We start from the raw sequence: 27,550 nt of genomic DNA on the forward strand, positions 1-27,550 counted from the left end.
GAGGTCATTACTCTGTCCACCACACATCCTACGAGGCAAACAGAGGTCTATGGGCTTTGGAAAACCCCGGATGAGCCTGGTCACTTGCTCTGACTCCAGATCTTTCTGAAATGGTTTCATCAAGCCACTGGAATTACATTTCCTCTCCTCATCTTCCTCCCTCTGCATCAAGGTCAGAGAGCATGTGCTGGGGTCACTGTCTGCGGTCACTGCCACCCTGGGGGACATACAGAAGGTACAAAGGTTGGCCCAGGTGCTGAGAGAGGTGACCCACCCCAGTGAGGAGCTCACGCCCCTGGCCCAGGTAAGTGAGGCCCACCTGCTCTCCCAGGCCAAGCCATGGGACACACACCTCTGCAGTGGGTAACTGACAACTCACCCCAGGTCGAAGGTCCCTCAGTCACAGGGCCAGCAAGGCTTCCACCATCTCATTTCTAAGGGTCCTGCATGGGTGGTGCCAAGAGAGAAGAGATGTCCTCCTGCAGCTCCCGTGTCTCATTCTGGGTGTCACAGCCTGTGTGCTCACAAACCTCACTCCCCCACCTGCCAGTGGCACCTCAAGGGAGTAGCTGACTCTAATCACTGAGTGACATTCAAGTGTGTGCCCAGATGCTGCTGCTAACCTACCCATGTCCCCGACTTCATGCATACCCCTGTTCCCCAGTACGTATCAGACTGATGTCCAGCTGCCAGCTTGTGCCTTCCTTTCTTCTTTGACCCCCGCCTCACCAGCCACTCTGCCGGCCCACATCTTAACCCTTGCCTCAGGCTCTGTTTCTTGGAGGACTCAAATTAAATCACCATGCTCTCAGTGTTATGGTAGCTAAAGGTTAAAAAATAAGAAGCCCTAAGTCAGTAAGAGGGGAGACCTACCCTGCCCCTCACATTCTCCAGCCTGAAGCCGAAAAGGCTGACCTTTATTTCTGGGGCCACGATGCTGTTAACATGACACTTGCCATTGACACACCCATTTGCCCCTCCATCCACTCCCCATGCATACATCTATTCAGCACCTGTGTACATCCATCCGTCCACCCTTCCATTTACTTGTCCATGCATGAATTTAGTCATTCACTCAACAAATGCTTCCTGGATGCCTAGCATATACAAGTACTGTGAACAAACTGTGCATCAATAATTCAGCAAGTCACACAGACATAGTCTCTGCCCTCACGGCACTTTCAGACTACTGGGGCAGCAAGACTACACAAAAAATGTCACAAATAGAGACATAATTACAAAACTGGAATGTGTCTTGTCCATCCATCCATCCATTCATCTACCCATCCATCCATCCATCCACCCACCCACCCATCCATCCATCCCCCCAGTTAGTGAATGTTTACTGCTATGGGCTAGGCATTGTACAAGGCACTCTGGAAAGACCCAGAGATGGATAAGGCTACTCTCCTGAAGGAACTTAGCCCATTGCAGGGAAGGAAAACCTGACCTCAAGTCAGTGACACAGGCAGTCTGTGCAATGGGCCCAGATTCCCCCTACTTTGTCTCCCCAGCTTGCTCACCTCGATTGCAGCCCTTGTCCTTTAAATGGTGCAGGGGATGGTCTATCAGGCAGGGGCTCATGCTGCCTTTCCTTCCCCTTTGGGTGAACCCAGCGGGAGGCCACCTGGGCTCTGCAGCATGCCAGTGAAGCCCTGTTGGCAGTGAGTTCCAAGGCCCGTCCTGAAGACCAGGGGCGCCAGGCGGCCACCAAGGACCTGTTTCAGGCTGTGAGCAGTGTGCTAGAAGCTTCCCTGAGGGAGGGACCAGAAGAGCCTGCAGAGGCCAAGGGCAGTCAGGTAGGTGTCTCAGCCCAGATGCAGACCACATGCCCACATGCTACCCAGCTACCACGTGCCCAGCTCACACGAGCCTTTCTAGATGGATCTTTCTCCTCATCTTGCAGAGAAGGAAACTGAGGCACAGAGGTTAAAGTCCTCTCTGGGGAGCTGGAATAATAGTTACAGAGACCAGAGCTTCTGGGAGGCAGAGCAAAGGCTTGGGAGTGAGGAAGCCTGACTTCCAATCCTGCCTCTGTCGCTTTCAAACCTTGAGACTTGGGCAGGGTACATAACTTCCCTCAGTCTCACCCCTTATCTGTAAATCGAGGCATTCCGCCTCATCCCAGATAAGCCACCAACTGGAGAGATCACATATCCACCCCACAGAGAACGTTTTTAGAAGAGAGGCAGTCCCTAGAGTGAGAACAGATGAGGCACAGTCTCGTGCAGCCCCAGCACCCTGACAGGACGCAAGGGAAAGGGCCTCCTAGGATGGCATCATGATGGAGCGGAAAACCCATTTCTTGCTGCTCCATAGTCCTTTAGCATGTGGGGAACACACACATACACAGTCACACTCATACACATACCCATGCACTCACACACACCCACAGACACTAACACATTCACTCCCACTCACACGCACTTACAAGCATTCACTTACACTCTCACACATCTCTTGAAGCACAGTCTTGCCCACACTCACAGAGATGCACATTTACACTCATATCTTCACACATGGCCACAGTCACACACACTCACAGACTCTCACGTATGGTTATAGTTACAAACAAAAGCACATACACTCATTTATGTTCAGACAGTTATACTCACACATACCCTCAAACCCACATTGACATTCTGACACACAATCACACACTTACACTCAGATACACACACACAATTCCTTATATTCACAGGTCACCCTCAAACACACACATACATTCACATCCACTCCGTCACAGACACACACACACACACACACACACACACACACACACAATCTATGCAAACATCCAGCCCTCCTCGGATCCTCATACCAGTCTTGGCTTCGGCGAGGTTGCATCCTCATCTGGGGGTTTGGGTGGGATGAGGAGCAGTCCAAGCCCAGGTGATCCTGTGAAGTGGCTGCCTGTGGCTTTCTGTTTGCCCACAAATAAGACCTGGGTTGTGGCCTTGTCAGGGCCAAACAGAGCAGCACAGAGAGGCACACAGTGTGACAGCTCAGCGCAGACTCAGGAGCCAGATGCCTCACTGTGAGTCCTGGCGCTTGCCTTTATCAACATGTGACCTCTGCAAGTCACTCATCCTTTATGTGCCTTTGTTTTCCAGTGTGCCGAATGGGTATAAGTGAGAGCACCTGCCTCCTGGGGTTGTTGTGAGGATGAAAAGGGGTTCACATTCCAACGGGGGTTGGAATCTTCATAAGTGCTTACTTTTCACTCCCCACAGAGCCTGGCACTCAATAAACAGCAGTGCTGTCCCTTCCTCCCTCTTCTGCCCTCTTCCAGTCCCTGCTGAAGGTCCCACACCAGCCTGGCGACAGTAACCAAAGGCGGCATACAGAGACGGGTCCCCAGCAGTATCCCCTGCTTTCTTTTCCAGATGGCCTCCGTGCCCCAGCTGCTCAGAGTTGTGGAGCATGTGCAGGCTGCCCTCCTTCTGGGGACACTGCCTGGAGGCCTCCCAGCTACCCTGACCACCCCCTCCATCTCCATATACACAAACAGGTAACCAGCTGCACTGAGGTCCCCAAGAAAGCTTATCCCCTGACCTGGCTTGGTCCACACCCACATCCCAAGACCCTGTGACAGGCAGAGCCCAGAAGACCAGCCCTGGAACTGGGAGATGTGAGGGGAGCTGGAAGTGGGAGGGCTTTTTACTGAGCGGTCTGGGTGTTTGTACAACGTAGGAAAGGAGCTGGTGAGTGCCAAGTCCCATCTTGGAGCCACCCATGAGGCCTAAAAGATGGGTCATGTTGGAGCCGTGCAGGCAGGGAGGCTAAATGAAGGGGGCCTGCCCACATTTAACTACATTCCAGGTGCGCCTGGCCAAGCCCACTGCTCCACAGAGCTGTGGGGATTCAAGATGCTCTGGCCTTGGGAATTCTTCATGGAGTGCGTGTCTCTCACTGCGCCCTCCACTACCCAAGGATGCCCTCCACCCTGCATGCCTCCACCTGACAAGCAGGGGCAGGCATTGCTAGGACCCCTGCAGTGAGCACCCTTCTTTGATTCCTTGTGCCAGGGTTACCCTCTTGGGGGCCAGGCACAGTTTCCCAAGGCAGCATTCTGATCAGAGCTAGGGTCTGAAACTAGGTCCTTAATCTAATCAGATTGGACAACACCAAAGGCCAGAGATGGGCCTAGAAGTCCATGACATCAGAGATCAGGTAGGTAGAGGGGATAAGCCTGGAGAAATGTCCACATTAAAGCTCATTTATTCATCCAACAAAGTATGTGTTGGCCCCCATTACGTGGCAGGTGCTCTTCTAGGCACTGGGGGTGCAGCAGTGAACACAGCTGGCTGACGCCCTGTCCTCACAGAGCCTCCAACCCAGTGCTGGGGGCGCCAGCCGCCTCTCCTGCTGCTCCTACTGATGCAAACATGCAGAACCATCTACGGGGACTGCAACAGAGCCACCCACTGCGATGGCAATGCCAGGGTTCCTGCAGTGCAGCAGCTCTTCCTCTGACACCAGCTTTCTTCTCTCTCTCCTGACACCTCTGTTCTCACCTTGTGGCCAGAATACAGCCCCGGAGTTGGCGAGGCTCCTTCGTACACGCTGCGGCTGCCAGCTCTGCAACATTTACCCTGCCTGCTGCCTCCTCCCTTGGCTCCGTGGAGGACAGCCCGGAGCCTGTGGACATCAGGGTAACGACAGTAATAACCTCCTTGGGAGCAGTCCTCTACAGCTTATATGGCACTTGCACGTGCGTTTGCTCAGCTATGTTGATAACAACCTGTCTGTTCCATAGTATTACTACACCCGTTTTACAGATGAGGTTCAGTGACTCACCCAATGCTACAAGCAAAGTGGCAGAGCTGAGATGCAGACTCAGTCCTTCCGACGCCCATCCTTCTTGCACTGCGTTGTGGAATTTCTCCAGCAGCCTTGGTTCAGTTAGTTACTGGAAATAAAGCTCTTCAGACTTCATTCCGTAACTACATTCCGTAACTAGGAAATGGCAAACCCAGAGCTCTTTTCACTCCCAAGTGAGGGCACATCTGACTCTCTGTTCTTTGAGCCCCAGCGAAGGCAGATAGGTATCTCTCCCTTGAGGACTTGATGGCTTTGCCAAGAAGAAAGGCTTGGAGGGTTTCACGGTCCAGGAGCTGCACAGCTCCATGGGTCTGAGTGGGTCCTCAGCCCTGGAGGGCAGACACACACCAGGAAGGCCAGACACAGCTAACAGCGGGGCCCCCCACTCACCCCACAGGGCAAGGCCACCTGTCTGTCCCATTATCATTCTCATAGGGACACAGTGACCTTCCAGCCTTCGGGCGCCTTGGCCAGCACTCCTTGTTCTTGGTTTCAGGTGATGAGTTTCCCAAAGAGCCCCTTTCCAGCCCGGAGTCACTTGGATGTCAGTGGAACTGTTGGTGGCCTCTGTCTGAGCAGCCCTAGTGGACATCTCATACCCATGAAGAATCTGTCGGAGAATATCGAGGTAGAGTTGGGGTGCTGTCAGAAGTCAGTGTCACTTCAGAAGTTAGTTTTCTTCTTCAACTTGGTTGGGACCAGAAGTTGATTAAAGAGGAGAATCATTAAGAATGGTCTTTACCCTATGTTACACACTGTATTTTAACTTAAAACTATAAATGTATCATTGTCAATCTTGGGGTATACAATTGAAATGTTTCTTTAAATCTGTTGATTGGATTTTTAATCATCTTTATTACATAAACCACCTTTACAATGCAGCCTCTAAAATGTCAGATTTCCTTTAAAATGAAGCAAAAACAAGCACACGATGGTGCAATAGGAGTTCAGATTCTTTTGAGATTTTAGTGAGTTTTTTCTAATCTTCTAGTTTTCTCATCAATGACCACCAACAATGTTTAGCAATTCATCTTTCCCGTGTCTTCTCAAAGCATTCGACTTAAGTTTTTATGCAAATAATTCTTTTCACACTACTACTTTGTCACTCTATGTCACTCTGTGGAATATATCATTAAAATTGACCTTTACAAGCACAAGTACAATGGACAAAAGCAGCTTTGGGATCAAACACAAGTGCCTGTTGGTGAGCTCACACCTCGGCTGGCAGGAGAGAGCTGCCATAGGCTGGGTTCTCTGGAAGCAGGTGCTGAGAAAGAACTTGGGGTGCTAGATGTTTGCTAGAGACAGTAAAAAAAGCTGGCTGTGAAGAGGGAGGAAGGACAGCAGGATTGGGCAGAAGAGAAGTCAGATTGCAATCCAGACCTCACAAAGCTCCAGTCACCCCTGTAGCAAGTATTAGCCATCAGGCCTGTATTAATCAGCCTTATTATTTCCTGTGTCTTTTGATATTTTGATATCTTAAAAATCTTGCTGGTGAGAAAGAAATGCCCTGCCAGGGCCAGCCAATCCTTATAGGTAGCAAAGGGCTTTGCCAGGGCATGCCTTTCATATGCACACTAACCAATCCCAAGTTCATACCCTCAACCAGCCTCTTTATCTGACTCACACACCAAGCCAACATTTCCCCTGTCCTAAACCATCCTGAGGCCATGTTCCAAGTAACCAGAGACCATCCCTATTCATGCAGCACCTTTGTGCAAATTAGAAGTCTCCCCTCTTTCTGTGCAGATGAAGCCCAAGCCATGGTACACAGTTTGATGAGCGTGATAGGTGAATAATAGCACCCCAAAGGATGTCCATATTCTCATCCCTGAGCCCATGGATTTGCCACCTGACATGGCCAAAGGGACTGTGCAGGTGTGATTAAGCTAAGGACCTTGAGACAGAGAGATGATCCTGGAGGATCTAGGTGGGCCCAGTGCCATCACAGGTGCTTAACAAGAGGCTGACAGAGGGAGAGTTAACTACAGCTGAGAAAAGGCTGATTTGATGATAAAAGCAAGAGGTTGGGGTGATGTGAGGAGGGGCCATTAGCCAAGGCACACGGGCACCTCCACAGGCTAAAAAAAGCAAGGAAGGGGTTCTTCCCTAGAACCTCCAGACGGCATCAGCCTGCCAACTTCAGCCCTGTGAAACTGATTTTGCACTTCTGGCCTCCAGTACAGAACTGTAAGATAGCAAACCTTTGGTGTTGTAAGCCACCAAGTTTGTGGTCATTAGTACACCATCCCTGGGAAACTGACAGAATGAGCACAGCACAGAGTGGATCTCAGTTCCGCAGGTGCTCACCCTGCCCTGCTCTGTCCAGCAGCCCTGATGCTCACTGGCATTCCCAGCCCTGCACACCCTTGATTTGATTGTTTTTGATAACAGATCCTGCTGCCCCGACTTTTGGAAGGACACAGTGAGCCAACTGTGTTGAACCTGACCAGTCCTGAAGCTTTGTGGGTGAACCTGACTTCAGATGGGGCAGCTTTGGGGATCCAGCTGCACTGGAGACCTGATATCCCACTCATACTCAGCCTGGGCTATGGCTACCACCCCAATAAGACCAGCTATGACACCAAAGCTCACCTTCCGCCAGGGGCTACTGCAGGTAGTCCATCAACTGGGCCAGCTTCTTGAGCTTCCTGGGGGATGGGGAGAGGGCGACCAACTTAAAACTTGGGAATCGGAAGCCAAGGAGAAAAAGAAAAACAATTTGCTACATTCAGTGCTGATTTTTTTGTTGTTGTTATTACTACTACTATTATCATCATTATTATTTATTTGGCAACATTAAGTGAGCACTTGCTACATGCCCTGAAAAAACTGACAAGCACTCATAGAACTAACCTAATCATAATCCTCATCACAACCCCTGGGATGGGCACTATGGACATTGCCTCTTGCCAGATAAGAACAGAGAGGTTAAGTAACTGATACAAAGTCACACAGCCAAGAAGGGGCAGAGTCAGAATTTGAGCCCTCATCTATCTGACTTGGCAGGTGTGCTCTGCACACTGACCTGGGAGTGCCTCTGTTCCTCTGCTCCCAAGTCTCAGGCAGGGAGAGGGATTCCTAGGACATCAGAGAGACCATCAAGGTCAGCTTCCCTGCCAGGTCACCTTGGGTCACCTTGGTTCCTCTCTTCCATGCCGTTAGCCCCAGTCTCCAGGAGGCTGCAGGCTGAACTGGATCTGTCTTTCTTGCAGATGGGCTGTCCACGTGGATCCTGAACCCAGAGGACCTGCATTTTGGAGAAGGTGTCTACTATCTGACCGTGGTCCCCGAGTCTGACCTGGAGCTGACCCTTGGCAGGGACTTCACAGTTGGCATTACCACCTTCCTGTCCCACTGTGTGTTCTGGGATGAGGTCCGGGGGACTTGGGATAACTCTGGGTGCCAGGTAAGGAGAGGACACAAAGAAGAAGATAGAGCAGCTTTGTTGAGTGTGTCCAGCTTATTTAGGGTCCCCTTTCAGTGCCTCTGGTGGCCGTTTTGCACCCCTCCACAGCGTCTTTGCCTATGCTATTCCCTGTGCCTGGAATGCCCCTCCTTCCCAGTCTAGTTAACTCCTCCTTCAGATCCTGCTGCAAGTATCACTTCTTTGAGAAAACTGTTACCCTGGCTAAGTCAGATTTCCCACTGTAGGCTCTCCTAGTACATACATCTGATCCTCCACAGCACTAAACATAGCACTAAGCCATTTCATATCTACTCAGGAGGCCAATGAGACCATGTCTGTTCCCTCAATGTACTGAGAGCCCCACAAATCAGGAACGGTGTGCTTTGCTCACCATTGGAACAAATGACCATTAAATGAATGGGCAAATAACTGGGAAGCCCTGCTGACTGTGGGCTGCTGGGGGGGCCAGGGTGTCCTCGCCAGGGAACCAAACTTAGAGCTGAGCCCTTTATTCCACTCCAAGTGCTGTGTTCCATGCTTTACTTGCATTAACTCATCAGATCTCCACAATAACCTCTAAGATAGTATGGGTATTCCCATTCTACAGGTGGTAAAACAAAGGCTCAGGAAAGTCAACACATTTACCCCAAATCCCTTGCCTAGTAGGTAGGAGAGTTGGGACTCAAACCCAAGGCTGTCTCTGGAGCTCCAGGCACTGCTTGTTCAGCCCCCAGCCCAGTCTCGCCACACCTCTGCATGGCACATGGCTCTATTAATTGCGATCAGATCCCTGTCTCAGGTCAGCTCAGCTCTACCCATGACATGTCCAGACATTGGCTTTGAGGCCATTGGAGGCCGTCTCTGGGGCACTGATGTTCCTTTTCTCTCTTCCATGCTTCATATGCTGTTCTTTTCCCAGGGACAACCTACCCTGCCCAGAAAACTCCTATTCACCCTTTGATCTCCCACTCTAATGCCACCTTCTCGGGTGCCTCCAGACATTGGGAGTCTCCCTCTGCTGGACTTCCACAGCACTTCACACCATCCCCAAGAACAGTAACCTCCGCATCTAGCTGAAATTTATCACACACCTGTCTCCATCTACTAGAGCATAAATACCTTCTTCCATTTATTCAACAAATACTCACATGTGCGAGGCAGTGGTGATCTAATGGTTAGAAAAACCAGTGAGCTTTCAGTCTAGCAGGGGCACAGCCGAGAAGCAAATGGCACATGATCAAATGACAGTGGTCACAAGTCATGTAAGAAGCCAGGCCCCAGCAGAGCTACAGAAGGGGACTGAGAGCCAAGCTCCTTCGGGGTTTGTTTCTGCCACAACTTCAGCTCCCTTATCAACTCCTGCCCTGGCTTCTGGCCACCACACAGAGGGAGTTCCCCAAGTGCCAGGAAGAAATGGGTGCACTGACATGTCCAAGAGACAGTGTGTTCCCCCACGCTCACAAGAGAGGCCTTTGTACCTCATGAACAAGACGCTGGGTGTGTTTCAACCTTCCAGAGCCTTCACTCCCAGCAGCTGTCTGATGCCCACGCTGCTGGCCTGGGATGCCCTGCAAGGCTGTCCTCAGAGACCCAAGGATCAGAAAGGGGGATGGTACAGCAGCTGGGGGTATGGGCTCTGCCATCAGACAGACTTGGGTCTAATCCCAGTTCATCAATACTAGCCAGATGACCTTGGACAAGTCACTGTACCTCTCTCAGCATTCCCATCTGAAAATGGGGATAAAGGGTGGCTACCACTTACAGTTGGGGTGGAACCTAGACAAGATTAGGGGGAGGAAGTAGTTAGTGTGGTGCCTGGCACACAGTGAGTGCTCAGGATAAAGTGATTGCTATATGGAATAATCTGAACATAGAGAAGACAATACTACATATAAAATGGAAATCAAGGAAACAATAAACATGGGACTTGGGTGGCGGCTGGGTGGGGGGGAGCATGAGGACAGACTGGGGGAGGACCACTTAGCTAGGTGTATGTTATTGGAATGCTTCTAGCTTTCAAGTAGATGGGGGTTCTCAGGTCCTTATTATGTTATTGAAAATATACACCTACTAATGTATGCACACGTGAATGTGGGAGCATGTCATAGACCAAAAGTTATATGAATCCAGTATTGTGCACGTGATGTTCATTATACAGACGAAGATACAGATACAGACATAGATATCACTGAGGAACCATAAATAAGTAAATGGGATCATCAAGTTTGGGTGGAAAACCAGCACCAAATTCTCTAAATGGCTGAAGAAAGCTCCAAATCTATAGTCTATAGACCTTCTCAGGGGGTAAAGGCAGAATTACTGCTTATATATTTTCTCAAAGGATACTAAAGGTACAATTACTGTCATGAGGGTAATGAGCAGATTCATTCCCGGTGTTCAAGAGACTCTCATGCTGGAAGGGTTGGGAAAGCCCAGGGAGGCAAAGATGCGGGCATAAAATGTCTGGTCCCTGGGCTCCCAGCACCCACTTGGGTTTCTTCTCTGAAACCAGCTCCACTCCCTCCGGGTGTGGCAGGTGTTCCCATAAGCCCCACAGCTGCAGACCAAATGCTGACCAGGATTGGGAAACAGAAGAACAATGGAGCAAACACAGAACTAAAATCTGTCAATAAACAGTAGGGGTCATGCCCATGTGGAGGGGTCAGCCTTTGCTGGGTGGCTCGTTAAGGAAAAGAGACAAGAGTTACCTGCTGGGGCAGTTTGGGCCCCAGCAGGTTCTTCCTCCTCAGGTGCTGAGCAGAGAAGAACTTTGTGCATGCCAGTGTTTTCTGCTCCCTCCCACCTTACCAACTCCTGGTAGACCCTGGAATGAAGAGATGGTGCTGAGTTTGGGGTTGAATGCAAGATTCTTTGCCCACCATATGGCCCTGGGAGGGTGTTTGCAAGTTGACAGATTTAGGGGAGGCCCTAAGTACAGGGTGTGAATTAAGAGCACAGATAGGGTTCCCTGCCCTGGCTCATTCCTGTCTCCCCAGCCTCAACCTCATTATACTATACCACAGGGGACTGGGAACCCAAGCTCCATCTACATACCATGCCCCCCATAGCCACACCTTGCCACCCTTGTGCCTAGGGCAGTGGCCAGCCCACCAGGAAGAGTGATCCTGAGGAACAGGTCTGTACAGGCCCTAGAGGCAAGAAATTCCAGGTCCAGGTCCCCAAACCACAGTCTAGAAGTGGGAGTCCCAGGGCCAGGACTAGGGTAAGGCACGTAGGCATCTATAGTGCAAAATTTAAAGAAGGCCTCATTCTTGGGGTCACCTAGAACCTCGCCCTAGACACAGCTGGGTGGTATGTGCTGTGATGGGCACATCCCCGGGGCCCCCTGACTCCCATCTTTTGCGGATGGGTGCAGCCTGAGGACAGCTAGAGTGGCACTCCTCAAAGCATGAGCCCTATCTAAGACCTAACGGGTGAAATTTAGGGAATGCTTTCCTGGTGCTGAGACACCAGCTTAGGATTTAAACATTTGTCCTTCCCATTTCTTTACATGATTCCCCCAGTCTCAGTTTTTTGTTTTTTGTGAGATGACCAATCATCCTAGTGTGGTTGGGACTGGGGGCCTTCTAGGATACAGGACTTTCATGTTTAGAAGAAGGAAAGTCCCTGGGAAACTGAGATGATCTGATTACCCCAGATGTCCTCTCAGCATCTAGCCTGTTGCCTGGCATAGAAGTAGCACTCAACATGTATCTGTCTGATGAGTAAGCATCAGGCGGAGAATGTACTGGGATGATATGTACCAAAGTTGTGATAATGGCTGCTTATGGAGGATGGGGGGCAGAGGGGACGTCAACTTCACCCATAATAGTTCTTTAAAAGGGTAAAGAAGACTGACAAGATGTACAGTTGTCCACTGAGAATGATAGGTACAAAGATTATTGCTATAGATAATATTCTCAGCATTTTAAAATTTTTAGTTAAATAAAAAAGCTCAAGGGAATCCTAAAGCAGGTCTCCCCAGCGCCCCCTCATGGCAGTGTCCACCTCCTTGGGCTGGAGCGAGCCAAAGACATGCTGGCATTCCCACCAGGGTCTCTTTGGGGTTGCAGGTGGGGCCACGGACCACCCACTCCCAGACACATTGCCTCTGTAACCACCTCACCTTCTTTGGAAGCACGTTCCTGGTGATGCCCAACACCATCGACATCTGCCAGACTGCCGAGCTCTTTGCCACCTTCGAGGACAACCCTGTGGTTGTGACCACCGTGGGCTGCCTCTGTGTGGCCTATGTGCTGGTGGTGATCTGGGCAAGGAAGAAGGACGCTCAGGATCAGGCCAAGGTGAGGTTGCATGGCCCTCAAGAATGGGAGGAAGGAGCAGGGTGTTCCCTTGTAGGATCTCCAGGGGATGGAGCCCAGGTTGGGAGCCAAAGGGCTAGCGGCTAATCCAGGTTGTCCCAGGTAAGCCAGCTCTTCAGCCTCATATGTAAAATGGCCTTTCTTATCAAATTGTCAGGAGGATCATGTTATTGACCATTCACTGAGGATTTACTGTATGCCAGGGATTATCCCATTTAATGCTCCCCCACAGCCCTAAGAAGAAGGTATTGTGTTGAGAGTCCCCAAGACCATCCTTAAGTTCAATGACTTGCTGGAAGGTCTCACAGAATTCAGAAAGGCTGTTACACTCATGATTATGGTTTATTGAAGTGAAGAATGCAGGTTAAACTCAGCAAAGGGAAGGGTCCAGGAGAGATCCAGCAAGAGCTTCCAGCTGTACTCACCCAGCGGAGTTGTATGGACAGACTTCATTCTTCTACCAATGGCGTGTGACAGGACATATGAAGTACCGCCAACAGGGGAAGCTCACCTGAGCCCTGGTGTCCAGGGTTTAATTGAGGGTCAGTCACATACATATGGAGTGCCCATATGACTCAGTGTAGTTACTCAGTCTCCAGCAAACCATCACCACCACCACCCAAAGGTCAGACTGATACAGAATGGCCCAAAGCCCTTACATAACTCACATTGTTAGCAGAGACTACCTGGTGTGGACCAAGGTATTCAAAGAAACTCTTATCATCAGGATATTCCAGGAACATAGGGGTTATCTTTTAGGAGCTGGCCAAGAGCCAGGCCTTTCTTTGAAATGTGTAGGGTTTGGACAGTCCAGGCCTTCTGAGACCCTCCTCCCCCCTTTACTGCACAGGTCCTCTATCATCTTACAGAGGAAGAGACCAAAGACCAGAGAGGGCAACTAACTGGTCCAAAGCCACCTCCCTGAAGCCAGAATTCAAACCCAGACCTGCCTGATAATAAGACAGGAATGAGACATAGAAATGAGATCAAACAACAAATTGCCAACAACAAAGTTCTGATTATTTTTCCAATGTATGCACCACGTCTGACATTTAGTGAGTGAGCCTTCAATAAAATTTTGTGAGTGTCTTGAGTTACAGTGTTATCTTGTGCTCATCAACGAATGCAAGGATGCAATGTCCCAAAGCACTGAAACATTCTCCATTTCCTGCCCTCCCAGGATGTTAAGGTGGCATGAAACTTAATAGTAGTTGCAGCATTTATACGGCTGTCTTCAATTCACCCAAGGGATTAAACATTAATACTTCAAGTGCCTCACCTGTAGGCTGGTTTCCAAAAAGCAGACTCTGCCATGGAGTTGAGCATTCAGTGTTTCACAAAGAGTGCTTGGGATCAGCCCCTGGAAAGGGAGGGAAGAACGCAGGATGAGCAGAGAAAGAAACTAAACTGGGAGCTCCAGAGATGCCCCGAGTTGGGTCAAGATGCCCAGGTCTTGATCATGCCCAGACACCTCATTAATCTGCCATTGCGTGTCAGCCTCCCCAGGAGAGCATATAACCACAACAGAGGTGGCTCTTGCATCCCTGGCAACTGGGGGAACAAGCCCTCCACTGGCAGGAGATCTGGGCAGCTCATCACAGAGTCCACTGCAGGCTAGAGAATCTGGCTTTGTTTTGTTTTGCTGCTAAACCACCTTAATGTTCATTCCCTTTAAATTCCCTTGGAGTCCCAATCTGGTCACCAATGTTAGAAATTCTATATAAACAGAATTTGTATCATTTACCAGATCAAACATTGAACTGAGTCTCAGCTTAATGCCAAGTTCATTTCCAGTCTGGCTACTTTGAGTTTTATTTAATGTTAGATGCGTGTTGTACTTTTTAAAAAAAGTTTATTTTACTTGTTCTCATCTGATGGAATGAATAAATAACATACATAATTTTACTCTCTCCCTTTGTCATGAGTGACCAGCTCAGTCTTTGCTATTGTGCAGTGGATGAACCCACTGAACAGGGCCCTTCTAATGCCATCCTTTTGTCCAGGTGAAAGTCACAGTGCTGGAGGACAATGATCCCTTTGCCCAGTACCACTACCTGGTGACAGTCTACACTGGACACCGGAGAGGAGCAGCTACTTCCTCCAAGGTACGTTACCATGCAAGAACCCCCTGGGTTGATCAGTATGACCCACCCTGCAAAGCACTTGCTGGCCCATTGCTGAGTCACCTTAGCACAGTGGATTTAGTGTTGTAAGGTGTTTTTTTTCTTTTTTAAAGATTTTATTTATTTGACAGAGACACAGTGAGAGAGGGAACACAAGCAGGGGGAGAGGGAGAAGCAGGCTTCCTGCTGAGCAAGGAGCCTGATGCGGGGCTTGATCCCAGGACCCTGGGATCATGACCTGAGCTGAAGGCAGACGCTTAACCGCTGAGCCACCCACGTGCCCCTTCTTTTGGTTTTTTAAAGGAAAGAATCTTTTGCCAAACCAAACATCCGCCGAAGTCCCAATATTTAAAAAGATAAAGGAGAATAAGTTAAGGAAGAGTTGGGGTCTAGCACTGTGCCACTGGTCATCTCCCTTATCCCTACCAAAGAATAACTCAGTTAGTTGGTAACCTGCATGCAAATTTGCTCACATATGAAGAACAGTCAGTAAGCTGTTATCAATGAATAAAGAGAAAACAGAATTTTTAAGAGAGAAGAGAGAAAGGAAAGAAAGAAAATATGCCTGCCATTTGAAAACAATGAGTCTTGAGTTACATTTTTTGGGTAAACTGATTAGCTGGCAAGTAGCTAAGAGGTCAGGCTGAGCCATCTGTCCTTGAGTAGGCTGACTAGAAGTAGTGAAAAAACTATTTCACTTGCTTATAAATTCTCTGAGGTTCTTGAGCATTTAGCTGTGGAGCATATAGCAGGTTTTCTCTGTAATGTCTCAGCACCCTTAATTAAGTCTGGCTTGTGCCACATCACTCATCAGAATATACTGTCCTCTGCAGCAGGCTTCAAGGTTCCTTTACTAAAACTGAGGGCTCCGTGGAACACAGTTTGAGAACCACTCGTGCTGTGTATACTATCCTGGAGAAAGCTCTATTTTTTTTTTTTTAATGACATTAAGCTTCATTAGAGTGGAGCATTTGCCTTTTTATTTTTTAAATCTTATTTTTATTTATGTATTTGTCTTATTTTTATTTTAAAAATTGTTTTATTTTAGGGGTACCTGGGTGGCTCAGTCGTTAAGCGTCTGCCTTCGGCTCAGGTCATGATCCCAGGGTCCTGGGATGGAGCCCCGCATCAGGCTCCCTGCTTGGCGGGAAGCCTGCTTCTCCCTCTCCCACTCCCCCTGCTTGTGTTCCCTCTCTTGCTCGCTCTGTCAAATAAATAAATAAAATCTTTTAAAAAATTTTTTTTATTTTGATTTATTGCTGTGTCTTAGGTCCTCAACCAGCTGTCTAACATAGAGTAAGTGCTCAGTAACTACTTGTGGAGTAAACATAGGAATTAATTTCATCCATCTAATGAAACATTCATCTCACTTCCTTTAAACATTCAAGAGTCTACCTTAATAGGAAAGGAGTGAAAACTTGCAATCCACAGGCCAGTTCTTTTTCTGGAGAGTTGCAGTCACATTTCAGTCTGATATTGGCTTAGTTTGGGTATCTGGCAGAGGCCAGGGATGCTGCTAAACATCCTACGATGCACAGGAAAGCCCCCAAAGCAAGGGATTATTGGGTCCGGAATGTCTATAGTGGAGAAACAGACTAGAAACAAGGATTCAAGGGCAAGTAGTTGATTTGGCGGGGGGGATCCTAGGACACCCCAGTAGAGGACCAGGAAGCCGACAGGGAAGGGAAGGAACCAGTAAAGGGTGCCAACCCGTTACCTGTCCGGGCAGCTGAAGCTAATCCTATGATGGGACTTTGGAAAATAGTAAGCAACGTGGCCCTCAAAGTCATCCCCACTGATGGCTGAGGGAGCTGGCTTATACACCCACCAATCCCATGAGTTATTGGTGGAGGCCAGCTCACTGCACCATTAATTCTCTGGCACTTCCAGTCTCTGCTCTCACAACTCAAGAACCCCCAGGAAAGCGATGCAGCTGCTGGCAGCTGGACGTGGGTGCGGGGATTGCTGCAGCAGTGAGGCTGAGGGAGGTGGGCCAAACACAGGTGGCAGAACTGTGGCTGTTTGGCTCAAGAAATCAGGCATGCTCATCAGCAACACTTGGATAACTGCAGAAAAGCAGGTCCCTGGGCCCTGTTCCCAGCATTTTTAGTTGGTAGGTCTGGAGTGGAGCCTAGGAATATGCATTTTCGAGATAATGGGCACTCATGCATTCATGTCTCAGTGCCAGGCACTCTGGGAGACCCTGGGAATATAACTGTTAGGGGAGGAAACCAGTTCCTACTCTAGAGCCCTTACAAATAAATACATGGCCACAGACCTGTACCCCTGAAACAAATAATACATTATATATATATATATATTTTAAGTATTATTTATTTATTTGACAGAGAGAGAGGGAACACAAGCAGGGGGAGTGGGAGAGGGAGAAGCAGGCTTCCCGCGGAGCAGGGAGCCCGATATGGGACTCGATCCCAGGACCCCAGGATCATGACCTGAGCCGAAGGCAGACGCTTAACGACTAAGCCACCCAGGTGCCCCAATACATTATATGTTAATTAAAAAAAAACATAAAAACCCCCACAAATAAATATATGGCAAGTTTAAAAAGGTTACCAAGAAGTGTTTTGTAACTCATGCTGAAGACATAAATGCACGCAGTGTCACCCTGAATCTTCATACACCTGAAAAATAACTCAGGCAAGCCCAAGATTGGAGGAGAGTAGAGAACGAAGGGGCCTTGCAATGTTGGTTCTTGTTGGTTTTTGGATACTTCTAATGAAACAAGGTCACCAGGGCTTGGTTACCATGTGGAGTTGGTCACTCCCAGTCTCTGGATTTCAGGTGACTGTCACTCTATATGGCCTGGATGGAGAGAGTGAACCCCACCACCTGTCAGACCCTGACATCCCAGTGTTTGAGCGAGGAGGAGTGGATGTCTTTTTACTCTCCACCCTGTTCCCCCTGGGGGAACTGAGGGGCCTGCGGCTGTGGCATGACAACTCAGGGGACCGGCCATCCTGGTAAGTCGGGGGGAGCAAACCATGAGAACTCACTAAGACACTGTGCATCTGCTGCCTGGCTGATCCTCACAAGCCTCTGCAAACACATAGAATGGATACCCATTTCACAGACAGAGACACTGAGAGTCAGAGAGACCCACCCACCTATGAGCCATACAGATTGGATCAGTAGCTAGGAGAAGGACTGGAGGTTGCAGCCTGAGGTCCAGTGCTAGCCCCACCCTTGGCACATTTGCAGCATCAACCTTCATTTAGCCTCCAGTTTCCCATCTGTAAAATGGGGATAGATGCCCATTTTGAAGACAAACCTTGCCCAGTAAGAGGAGACTAAACGAGACACTGGGCTGATTATTTAGAAGAGGTAAGAACATCCGCCACTGCTGAGCATTAAGCTAAGGCTTCCCGTTTCTGCACCTTTTTTCTCATCACTCCTCAAGGACAAGTACTCTCATTCTTGTTTTACAGGTGGGAAAATCTAAGCTCAGGCAAGATAAGTGACTTGCCCAAGGTCACACAGCTGGCAAGCTCCTGGGAAGCAGACCCTGAGATAGAGTTGAGGGTGCAGGGTGCCTGGGACCAGCCCCTGGGAAGGGAGAGAAGGAAGCAGGATAAGCAGAGGGAGAAGAGCTTTGACGCAGCACAGCAGCTTGGCTGACCCCCATGGGGAGCTCTGGAGTGTCCCGAGTTGGGTTGGGATGCCCAGGTCTTGATCACACCCAGTCACTGTATCCAGCAGTCATTGGATGTTGGCCTCCCCAGGAGGGTGTGTGACTCAACAGAGGTGGCTCTTGTGTGCCTAACAGGGCTGTCCTCCTGGAAATGAGAAAATGCATGTCTGGAGCTTCCGAGCATAGTCTTCATTACACAGTAAATGCTCAGTAAAGAAGGGCTCCTGATATCATTGCTATTCTTGTCGGCCATAAGGCAACAGGAGAAATGGCTGCTCCTGCATCTGACATCCCATCAGAGGCGAGATGATTTCATTTCTTCCCCGGGTCTCAAAGACCTAAATCAGGTTAGATGATACCCATGAAGTCCTGAGTCTAAAAGAGATGGCTCACTCTCTGGGTGGACGCCAGCAGGAAGACCAGCTTTTGTGTCCCTATGTCTGCGCCTCCCTGAATGCACACAATCTAGACAACTTGGCTTTCCTCACTTGCATCTGGATGCTGGCCTTAGGCTTGCTGCCCTGCACCAGGGTTAATAGTTTCAGAATGTACCCTCTTGCACCATATCTGTGAAAATGTGGCAGCCTCCAATAGCTGGCTCTCCACACTAGCTGAGCTCCCACATGAGGCCAATTCACCCCCTGATTGGGCATTTTGGTCAAGGCACCAAGAACAATGAAGAAAAACACAAAATCTCTCTTTTCAGGAGTTCTTGTTCTTAAACTCAGGTTTGTGAAGGTGTCAATCTTTGTGGTATCCAAAGAAGCCTCACCCCCCCAACCTTGTCCTCAGAAGTGTGGGTCCCTTCTCCAGGTACGTGAGCCGGGTGCTGGTGCATGACCTGGCTAAGGACCGGAAGTGGCATTTCCTCTGCAACTCGTGGCTGTCCATTGATGTCGGAGACTGTGTCCTTGACAAAGTATTTCCGGTGGCCACAGAGCAGGATAGGAAAAGATTCAGGTACTTTTTTTTTTTTGTAAGCAAATGCTGTTTACCTTGTTCTTTCATCTCTCGGGCAGTTGCATCGCAATCCAGTCAAAGCAGAATAAAAGCATGTTTCAGCTTTTGGGCTTGGGTCGCTTCAAGTGTGTGACATTACGAACCAATCAGTTTTTCTTGTTGGGATTGAGGGACCCTGGAGGGACATGGACCCTCGGAAACAGAATTATCTTTGAGGTGGTGAAATGGTCGAACAGTTATGCATATTTCCTTACACATGTCATAGAATAATATATTTTATATGAGTAAACAGACTGGTTTGAATGGTGATTCCATGTTTGGCCATCTGGGGTTCCTTCTTCATGCAATTTTACCCTACATGGGTGTTTCAGCATCTATGTCCCTTGGCTTTCCTTCCTTCCTTCCACATCTGGTCAAACACATAAAAGCAGGTATGAATGTACACACACGCTCATGTGCACACACACAACACCACGGACTGTTGTTTATTTTATAACTTTTAAAATGGCATTACTCTAAATATATTACCTTATTTCTTCGATGACAGACCATGAACATCCTTCCAGGACAGTATGCTTGGGTCAAAGTTTTCCTTATTGGCTGCATAATATTCCACAGACCAGATGTCCCACAACTAATTCAACCATTCTCCTATCAATGGACATTGAGTCTGTTCCCAACCAATATTAAAAAATCAAGAGACTCGGGACGCCTGGGTGGCTCAGTCGGTTAAGCGACTGCTTTAGGCTCAGGTCATGATCCCAGGGTCCTGGGATCGAGTCCCCCATCTGGCTCCTTGCTCGGTGGGGAGCCTGCTTCTCCCTCTGCCTGCCTCTCCCCCTGCTTGTGTTCTCTCTCTCTGACAAATAAATAAATAAATAAAATCTTTAAAAAAAAAATCAAGAGACTCCACAAAAATCTGGCAAGTATGAAGATGCTGAGCCAGTGTTCCTGCCTGACACAATCTGCTAGAGCAGAGTACCAGCTTTCTTCTTCGAAGGGCCATGTGCTCTCTGTTTTGCCACAGTCCTCATCTACCCCTAATACCTCACACCCAACCCACTTCATTTAACTTATTTATATCTATCCAGGTCCCTTTAAGCTTTTGAGTTTGTGATCTCTACTTTAAATGGCTTCTGAGTTAGGTTCAAAACAAAGTCTGTTTCCAGTGCATTTACTGAAAGGTGACTTTCCCTCCTAGCTGCCACTGGGAACAGCTCAGCCTGCAAAGGGAAAAAGTCTGAGTCAGAGAGACTTGGACCCAAGGATAGGCAGAACACTGATGTGGGCACACAGCACACAGTTCCACATGCATGCTTCTGACTCGTTGCATGCCCTTGCAAAAGTCAGCTCACCACTCCAGGCCTCAGCTTCCACATCTGAAAAGTGAGTCATTCAGTGTGCCTCCCCAAAGGGGACCTGTGCAGGTCCTGGGAAATGATGTGGGTAGCATACGTAGCACAGGGAGGGGCTCAGAGTAAGTGCTCCATTACAGAAGCAGATATGATCCTCCCAATGCTTCAAACTTGTGATGCCTGGAAACTAGACAAAGAGCTGTCTGAAGGCAGGGCCGTGTCATTCCCTCATGAATCTTGGTGCCCAGCAGAACACCTGGCACACAGCACCAGGCTCACCAAATATTTGTGGAACTGTCAGTAGAAGGATGAGTAGAACGATCACGTGGAAAATCACTGTTGTTGGCAACTGACCTCTCTCATTATGCACCTTTACTCTGAGTCCAGGCCACTCCCACAGCACAGAGTGATGGTCAAAGTACCGTGCAAGCCTGAGGGCTGCTGGCATTAGCCACCAGAATGGGCGCCAGCTGGGAAAATCAGTTCCACACACTCGCAGGAGAATCTGGGCCCCTGTGCAAGTCCTGTGGTTGGACTAAATTCTAGACTAACTAAATTCTAGACTAACATGGATGCCTAACGAGAATATGGTGCCATTTTCGGAAACCCTGTCTTGCAATTTTGATTCTCTCAAACTGAGTCTGAAGCTAGAGCCTGGGATTTTTAACCAGTATCCTCTAATGCACTAATTATAATAAAACTAATATTATAGTTATATGATTATATTAAAATTATAACAAAAACAATAATTGCTAATACTGATGAACACTCACATATATGCCAGCTACTTTGCCAAATGCTTTACAAAAATCATCACTTAATCCTTTCAGCAATCCCATGAGGCAGGTTCTGTTATAACCCCCATCTTACAGACGAGTAAATTGACGTGCAGAGAGTAAAGTAACTTGCCTGAGGACACACAGCTGGTAGGAGGGCCACCTAGGATTCCAACCCACTCTGTTCAGAACCCCCATCATTAACTCTAAGTGATGCTAAGATGCTGTATGTCTTCCACATGAGAGAAAATAGAGGATAAATCTTAGAAATAAACTCCTCCCTTTCAGCCCAAGATTGCTCCAAAGAGACCAGCCTTCTCCCATCCCTGCCCCTCTCTTCCTGCCTTCTCACAGCCACCTGTTTTTCATGAAGACCTCCACGGGCTTCCAGGATGGACACATCTGGTATTCCATCTTCAGCTGCTCAGCTTGGAGCAACTTCACCCGTGTCCAGAGGGTGTCCTGCTGCTTCTCCCTGCTCCTCTGCACCATGCTGACCAGCATCATGTTCTGGGGTGTTCCCAAGGACCCAGCTGAGCAAAAGATGGACTTGGGTAACTCCCAATGTCATGACAGTCAGAGCTAGTGGCCGGTGGGTGCCACATAATTCCACAGATCCCAAGACCACTCTCAGGTTCAGTAATTCTCTAGAACTACCACAGAAGTCAGAAACACCATTATGCTCATTACAGACAAAGGATACAGATTAAAATCAGGAAAGGAAAGAGGCACATGGGGCAGGGTCCAGGGGAGACCAGGGGAGACCTTCCAGTTGTGTTCTCCCAGAGAAGCTGTGACAATGCTCACTCCTCCCAACAATGATGTGTGACAACACACATGGAGTATTGCCAACCAGGGACACTCACCTGAGCCCTGGTGTCCAGAGTTTTTATTGGGGCTTGCTCACATAGACATGGCTGAGCCCCATGGCTGACCTTAGCCTCCAGCCCCTCCAGAGGCTGAGGTGATACTGTGTGGCCAAGGCCCACACCATAAATCACTGTTAACATAGACTATACAGTGTGGTCCAAGACCTCAGGTAAACAAAGGTGTACCTACCAGACAGAACTTAGAGAGCTTAGAGGTCACCTCCCAGGAGCCACTCAAGGGCCAGGCCTCTCTTTGGGCAAGGTTAATCCTTATTGCACAGACACCTTCTGGCAGTGGTGGAGGAGGCTCTCCCATTAACCCTTTCCCTCCTCTGTCCTAGGTAAAATTGAATTCACTTGGCAGGAAGTGATGATTGGACTGGAGAGCTCTCTCCTCATGTTCCCCATCAATCTCCTAATCATTCAGATCTTTCGAAAAACCCGTCCTCGGGTCACTAAGGAGCAGAACACTGGGAGATGCGACAGGGGCTCCCCTAGCCTGGCCTCCTCACTACAGCCCATGGAGAATGGCCTTCTGACACTTGAAGTGGTGACCAAGGCATGTCTTCAACCTTGGTGGTGTGGGGGTGCTCTGGTCTGGGCAGAAATGGCGGGGGGAGTCCTGGGGCTTGAGGCCTGGCTTGAGGGGCGGAAGCAGGAGGGAGATGTAGTTCAGCACTAGAGGCAGTGTAAGAGATAAGCGGGGGCTCTACCAGCAGGGGAGCGCAGGTGGGAAAGCTCTGGTATGAGAGGTAGTGTAAGAGGTAAGAGGGGGCTCTACCAGCAGGGGAGCGCAGGTGGGAAAGCTCTGGTGTGAGAGGTAGTGTAAGAGATAAGAGGGGCTCTACCAGCAGGGGAGCGCAGGTGGGAAAGCTCTGGTGTGAGAGGTAGTGTAAGAGATAAGAGGGGGCTCTACCAGCAGGGGAGCGCAGGTGGGAAAGCTCTGGTGTGAGAGGTAGTGTAAGAGATAAGAGGGGGCTCTACCAGCAGGGGAGCGCAGGTGGGAAAGCTCTGGTGTGAGAGGTAGTGTAAGAGATAAGAGGGGGCTCTACCAGCAGGGGAGCGCAGGTGGGAAAGCTCTGGTGTGAGAGGTAGTGTAAGAGATAAGAGGGGGCTCTACCAGCAGGGGAGCGCAGGTGGGAAAGCTCTGGTGTGAGAGGTAGTGTAAGAGATAAGAGGGGGCTCTACCAGCAGGGGAGCGCAGGTGGGAAAGCTCTGGTGTGAGAGGCAGTGTAAGAGATAAGAGGGGGCTCTACCAGCAGGGGAGCGCAGGTGGGAAAGCTCTGGTGTGAGAGGCAGTGTAAGAGATAAGAGGGGGCTCTACCAGCAGGGGAGCGCAGGTGGGAAAGCTCTGGTGTGAGAAGCAGGGTGAGCTCAGGACTCGCAGTCTCTCCTTGGTGGCCAGGTGCCCTGGCCCTCTCCCTTCACAGCCACGTCCCCTCTTGGCACAGGATGGCCTGGTTCCCACCTGACTTCCTCGGAGCATGGCTTCTGTGCCCAGGACACAGATGTGGCCTTGATCCTGACCCCTCTCAGATCCCAGGAGTTGATAGTTTCCAACCCAGGCCTGGGGTTCACAGTGGGTGTTTTCCAGGTGCTGGGCTTTGCTGCCTTCTTTGCACTGGTCTTGAAGAGAGTGGAGGATGAGGAGGAGCTTGTGGCCTCCCTCCCAGGACATCTGTCTGGCCCAGGTAACGGTGCATAGGTGGAGGCAGGGGCCTGGAAACCAATGAAGCTGAGACAGCCCTACAGAGTCCAGCTGCTGACCTTCTTACCCCATCATTCCTTCACCCCTGATTGGGAAAGCACCTCCAAACCATCCAAACCAAATGACTCCTTCACTGTCTCTTGAGAAACCTTATTCCTTCTCTACCCCAGCCTTTCTCTCTGGCACCCAAGCACGACCGCTTGGCCAGAAGAGGCCGCTTGGGGGCCACACTCTGCCGGGCCATCATTCTCTGTGAAATCCCAAGCAAGCAACTTTCTCCTCCTAGGCTCGGGGCCCTGGTCTTTAGAATGAAAACCAAAACAGAACATGCTTGCAGGTGGGTTCCAGGACAAGGGTCTGCAAACCACAGCCATGAGGCCAAATCTAGCCCACTGCTTGTTTTCGTAAACAAAGTTTTATTAGAACAGAGCCATGCTGACCCCTGTTGGAGGAGGCCACTAGCAGCCCCCTGCCCCCCCAACCTGATTTCTCACTTCCCAAACTGAACAATCCCGAGAATGCCTACAATAAGATAATCACAAAAACAAACATGTAAACAGAACAGAATCAACACTCTAATAGTCTATGCAGAGATTTTGATGTTTGGGGAAAATAAAACGGGAGCAAATAAACAAAAGGCATACCTATATTATTGTACTAACATTATTATATAGTGTGGTTTCCTCCTCATGTGCCTGTATTCTTCCACTCTAGGATAGGATTTGGGTTTGTTTTTGTTTTGGCTTTGCAGATCCATTAAAATCTTCCCAAGACAAAAGAGTAATTTTTTTCCAAAGAGACGCCAGCTTCCAGGACAATTAAATATTCATTCAGTCATTCTTTTGGCAGCCACTCAGGGAGTACATCGAACAGGCAGTTGACTGTTCGATGACTTAGGAACATGATTTACATAAAATCCACTCATTGTGAGTGTGTAATTCATTGATTTTAGTAAATTTCTAGAGTTGTGCAACCGTCCTCTTAACTCGTCATCCTCAAAGGTTCCCTCTTGACCATTTGAAGGCAATCCCTGCTCTCACCCCCCGCAATGCAATGCAGCAGTGGATGGAACGGTTGCCCTTGAAAAGCACAGCCCACAGGGGGAGACACATTAAACAAGTAAACAATGCTAGCGTGAGATGTGAGGAGAACTTGGGGAGAGAAGGGGAGAGTGCAGGCCTGTCTGCTGAGGTAGTACCTACGTTGGCTCCTGGAGCCTGGCGAAGGGAGGGAATGCACACTGGGCCCTTGAAAAGGCCCTGCGGTGGGACAGAGCTTGTCATTTTACAGTGATTACTGACAGTGTGGCCCAAGCATGGGGAATTAGGGGAAGAATGGTTCAAAATGAGAGCTGAGAGGTGGGTGGGGAGCAGAGCTTTGGGTAGCACCCAGGTCAGTGCTGGAGTTCTGGAGTGCTACATAGGAGAGAGGCATGATCTATCTTGTGATTTGAGAAAGATTAGTATGGCTGCTCTTAGGAAACTAGAAGTATTGGGTCAAAAGTACAAGTGGGGAAAAGACTATCGGAATGGTCCAGACAAGAGGTGACATGTCCTGGCAGTGAGGGTGGTAAGAAAGCCATGGATTCAAAAGACAGTTTGGACAATACACACCTATCAGAATGGCTAAAGTTAAAAGTAGTGATAATACCAAATGCTGACAAGGATGCCGAGAAACTGGAGCATTCACACACTGCTGGTGGGAATGTAAAGTGTTGCAGTCACTCTGGACAAGTTTGGCAGTTCCTTTCAAAACTAAAAATGGATTCACCATATGCTGCAGCAATTGCATTCTTGGGCATTTATCCCAGAGACTTGAAGACTTATTTCCATGCAAGAACTTGTATATACATGTTCAGAGCAGGTTCATTTGAAATAGCCAAATGGCCGCTCCTAGGAATCTACCCAAAAGAAATGAACATATATGTCTATACAAACACCTATATGTAAATGTTCATAGCAGCATTATTCCTAATAGCCAACACTAGTAACAATCTAGATGTGAATGCATAAACAAACAGGAGTGTATCCATACCAAAAAAGAAACTAAATACTAATTACACAACAACATGGATGGACTCCAAACCATTATGCTAAGTAAAAAAAACCAGACACAAGAAACGATGCACTGTAGGATTCCATTTATATGTAATATCCAGAAAAAAATTTATAGAGACAGAAAGCAGATTAATGAGGCTGAGGGTGGGACAGACTGGGAGTGGGGACTAACTTCACGGGGATGTGAGGGAACTTTCTGGGCTGATGAAAATGTTCTAAAACGGTTGTGGTGATGGTTGCACAACTCTATAAATGTATTAAAATCATTGAATTGTAAACTTCCAATGGGAAAATTTATGAAAATTATAGCTCAATAAAGTGGCTTGAAAAAGATATACTTATACATGACAGGAATTTGAAATATTAGTGAACCCCTTCTTCCATCTGTTACAGTTACAGGAACACTGGGATCCGTCTTAGGGTCCAGGAGCATATGAAGGGAGGGCGTTGTGCTTTCAGTACGACAGAATTCTGAGCACAGGGATGGCAGGGGCAGAGGCGTGGATGGCAGCATTGGGAAATGGCTCCTGAGGAAGAGGAATGGTGGATCCTGTTGTTCCCGGTGAGGAAGGAGGCTTCTGGCTGCAAAAGTAGAGGCCGGGTCCATTGCCCTTTGGGGGACTGTCCTCGTGTCCTTGCTTTCACAGGCCCTTCTGCCTTGTTTCGAGCACAAAGATGCAGCAGAAAGGACATTTACCAGCCGCCTTTGGCCGCTGACATCGAGAAGATGAAAACCACCCATCTCAAGGAACAGAAGGCATTTGCCTTCATCAGAGAAATCTTGGGTAGGCAACCAAGGTCACCCACAGCAGCCTCCCCACTCACTGCTTGTCAGCACAGACCTGAACAGACAATGGTGCAATCTTTGACAGACCCACGCTGCCTCTGGGCCTGTTTTCCTAAATACCAACTCACCCCAGCTTCTCCCCTACACTTAAAATCCTTCGATGGCCCCGCATGGCCCTTGATAAAATCCACACTTCCTACTGTGGCTCCGCCCACCCTGAGTCACCTCTTGTAGCCCCCTGTGCCCTGAGCTCTGGTCACACCATGTTCTGCTGCTCCTGGGACTCCTTGCCCTCTCTGGACCCCAGGCCTTTGCCCAGGCTAATCTAATCTGCTTGGAATGTGCCTCCCCTCCTCCCCATCTTTTCTTCTGGCTAATTCCTTATTCTTTAATTCTCAGTCCAAAGACTGTCTTCAGAAAGACTGCCCAAGCCTGCTGACCAGGAGCTTTCAAACATCACTGTGTATCTTAGTCTGTGTTCCCCCATAAGCAGATTGGGGTACAAGTAGTTGGTTTGGGAGGTGATCCTGGGAAACACTGGTAGAGAAGAGAAGGGAGGTGAAAGGTGTGATGAGTGGGTTCCATGTGGGAACTGGAGCTCAGTCCTGCTGGGGACCTCTGTGGGGGCATGTAGTACACACTCCCGGGTTGTCACGCACAGGTCACTGGTGAGGGCTGCTCTCGGGGAGGACATGGACCCTGCAGCACATG

General features: G+C 49.0%; 2 protein-coding genes across 2 annotated transcripts in view; one reads left to right on the forward strand and one right to left on the reverse strand.

Annotated features, from left to right (window-relative positions):
- Positions 1-27,550, reverse strand: part of BCO1 (beta-carotene oxygenase 1) — a 153,747-nt gene that overhangs the window by 87,693 nt on the left and 38,504 nt on the right. The window contains exons 4-5 of the mRNA XM_078062629.1: positions 13,835-13,915; positions 7,420-7,508 (exon numbers count right to left, since the gene is read on the reverse strand). The gene's annotated coding sequence lies outside the window, so the exon portion shown is untranslated. The remainder of the gene's footprint in view (positions 1-7,419; positions 7,509-13,834; positions 13,916-27,550) is intronic.
- The window catches only part of LOC118531088 (polycystin-1-like protein 2), an 81,845-nt gene that overhangs the window by 38,564 nt on the left and 15,731 nt on the right, over positions 1-27,550 (forward strand). The window contains exons 17-31 of the mRNA XM_078063526.1: positions 173-304; positions 1,617-1,799; positions 3,387-3,511; positions 4,529-4,655; positions 5,321-5,452; positions 7,219-7,441; positions 8,040-8,233; positions 12,307-12,537; positions 14,559-14,660; positions 17,481-17,659; positions 19,141-19,287; positions 21,773-21,972; positions 22,629-22,846; positions 23,882-23,978; positions 26,700-26,837. Coding sequence (XP_077919652.1) covers positions 173-304; positions 1,617-1,799; positions 3,387-3,511; positions 4,529-4,655; positions 5,321-5,452; positions 7,219-7,441; positions 8,040-8,233; positions 12,307-12,537; positions 14,559-14,660; positions 17,481-17,659; positions 19,141-19,287; positions 21,773-21,972; positions 22,629-22,846; positions 23,882-23,978; positions 26,700-26,837 — 2,428 coding nt within the window. The remainder of the gene's footprint in view (positions 1-172; positions 305-1,616; positions 1,800-3,386; positions 3,512-4,528; positions 4,656-5,320; positions 5,453-7,218; positions 7,442-8,039; positions 8,234-12,306; positions 12,538-14,558; positions 14,661-17,480; positions 17,660-19,140; positions 19,288-21,772; positions 21,973-22,628; positions 22,847-23,881; positions 23,979-26,699; positions 26,838-27,550) is intronic.

This window comes from Halichoerus grypus, chromosome 15, assembly GCF_964656455.1.
Source record: "Halichoerus grypus chromosome 15, mHalGry1.hap1.1, whole genome shotgun sequence".
NCBI lineage: Eukaryota > Metazoa > Chordata > Mammalia > Carnivora > Phocidae > Halichoerus > Halichoerus grypus.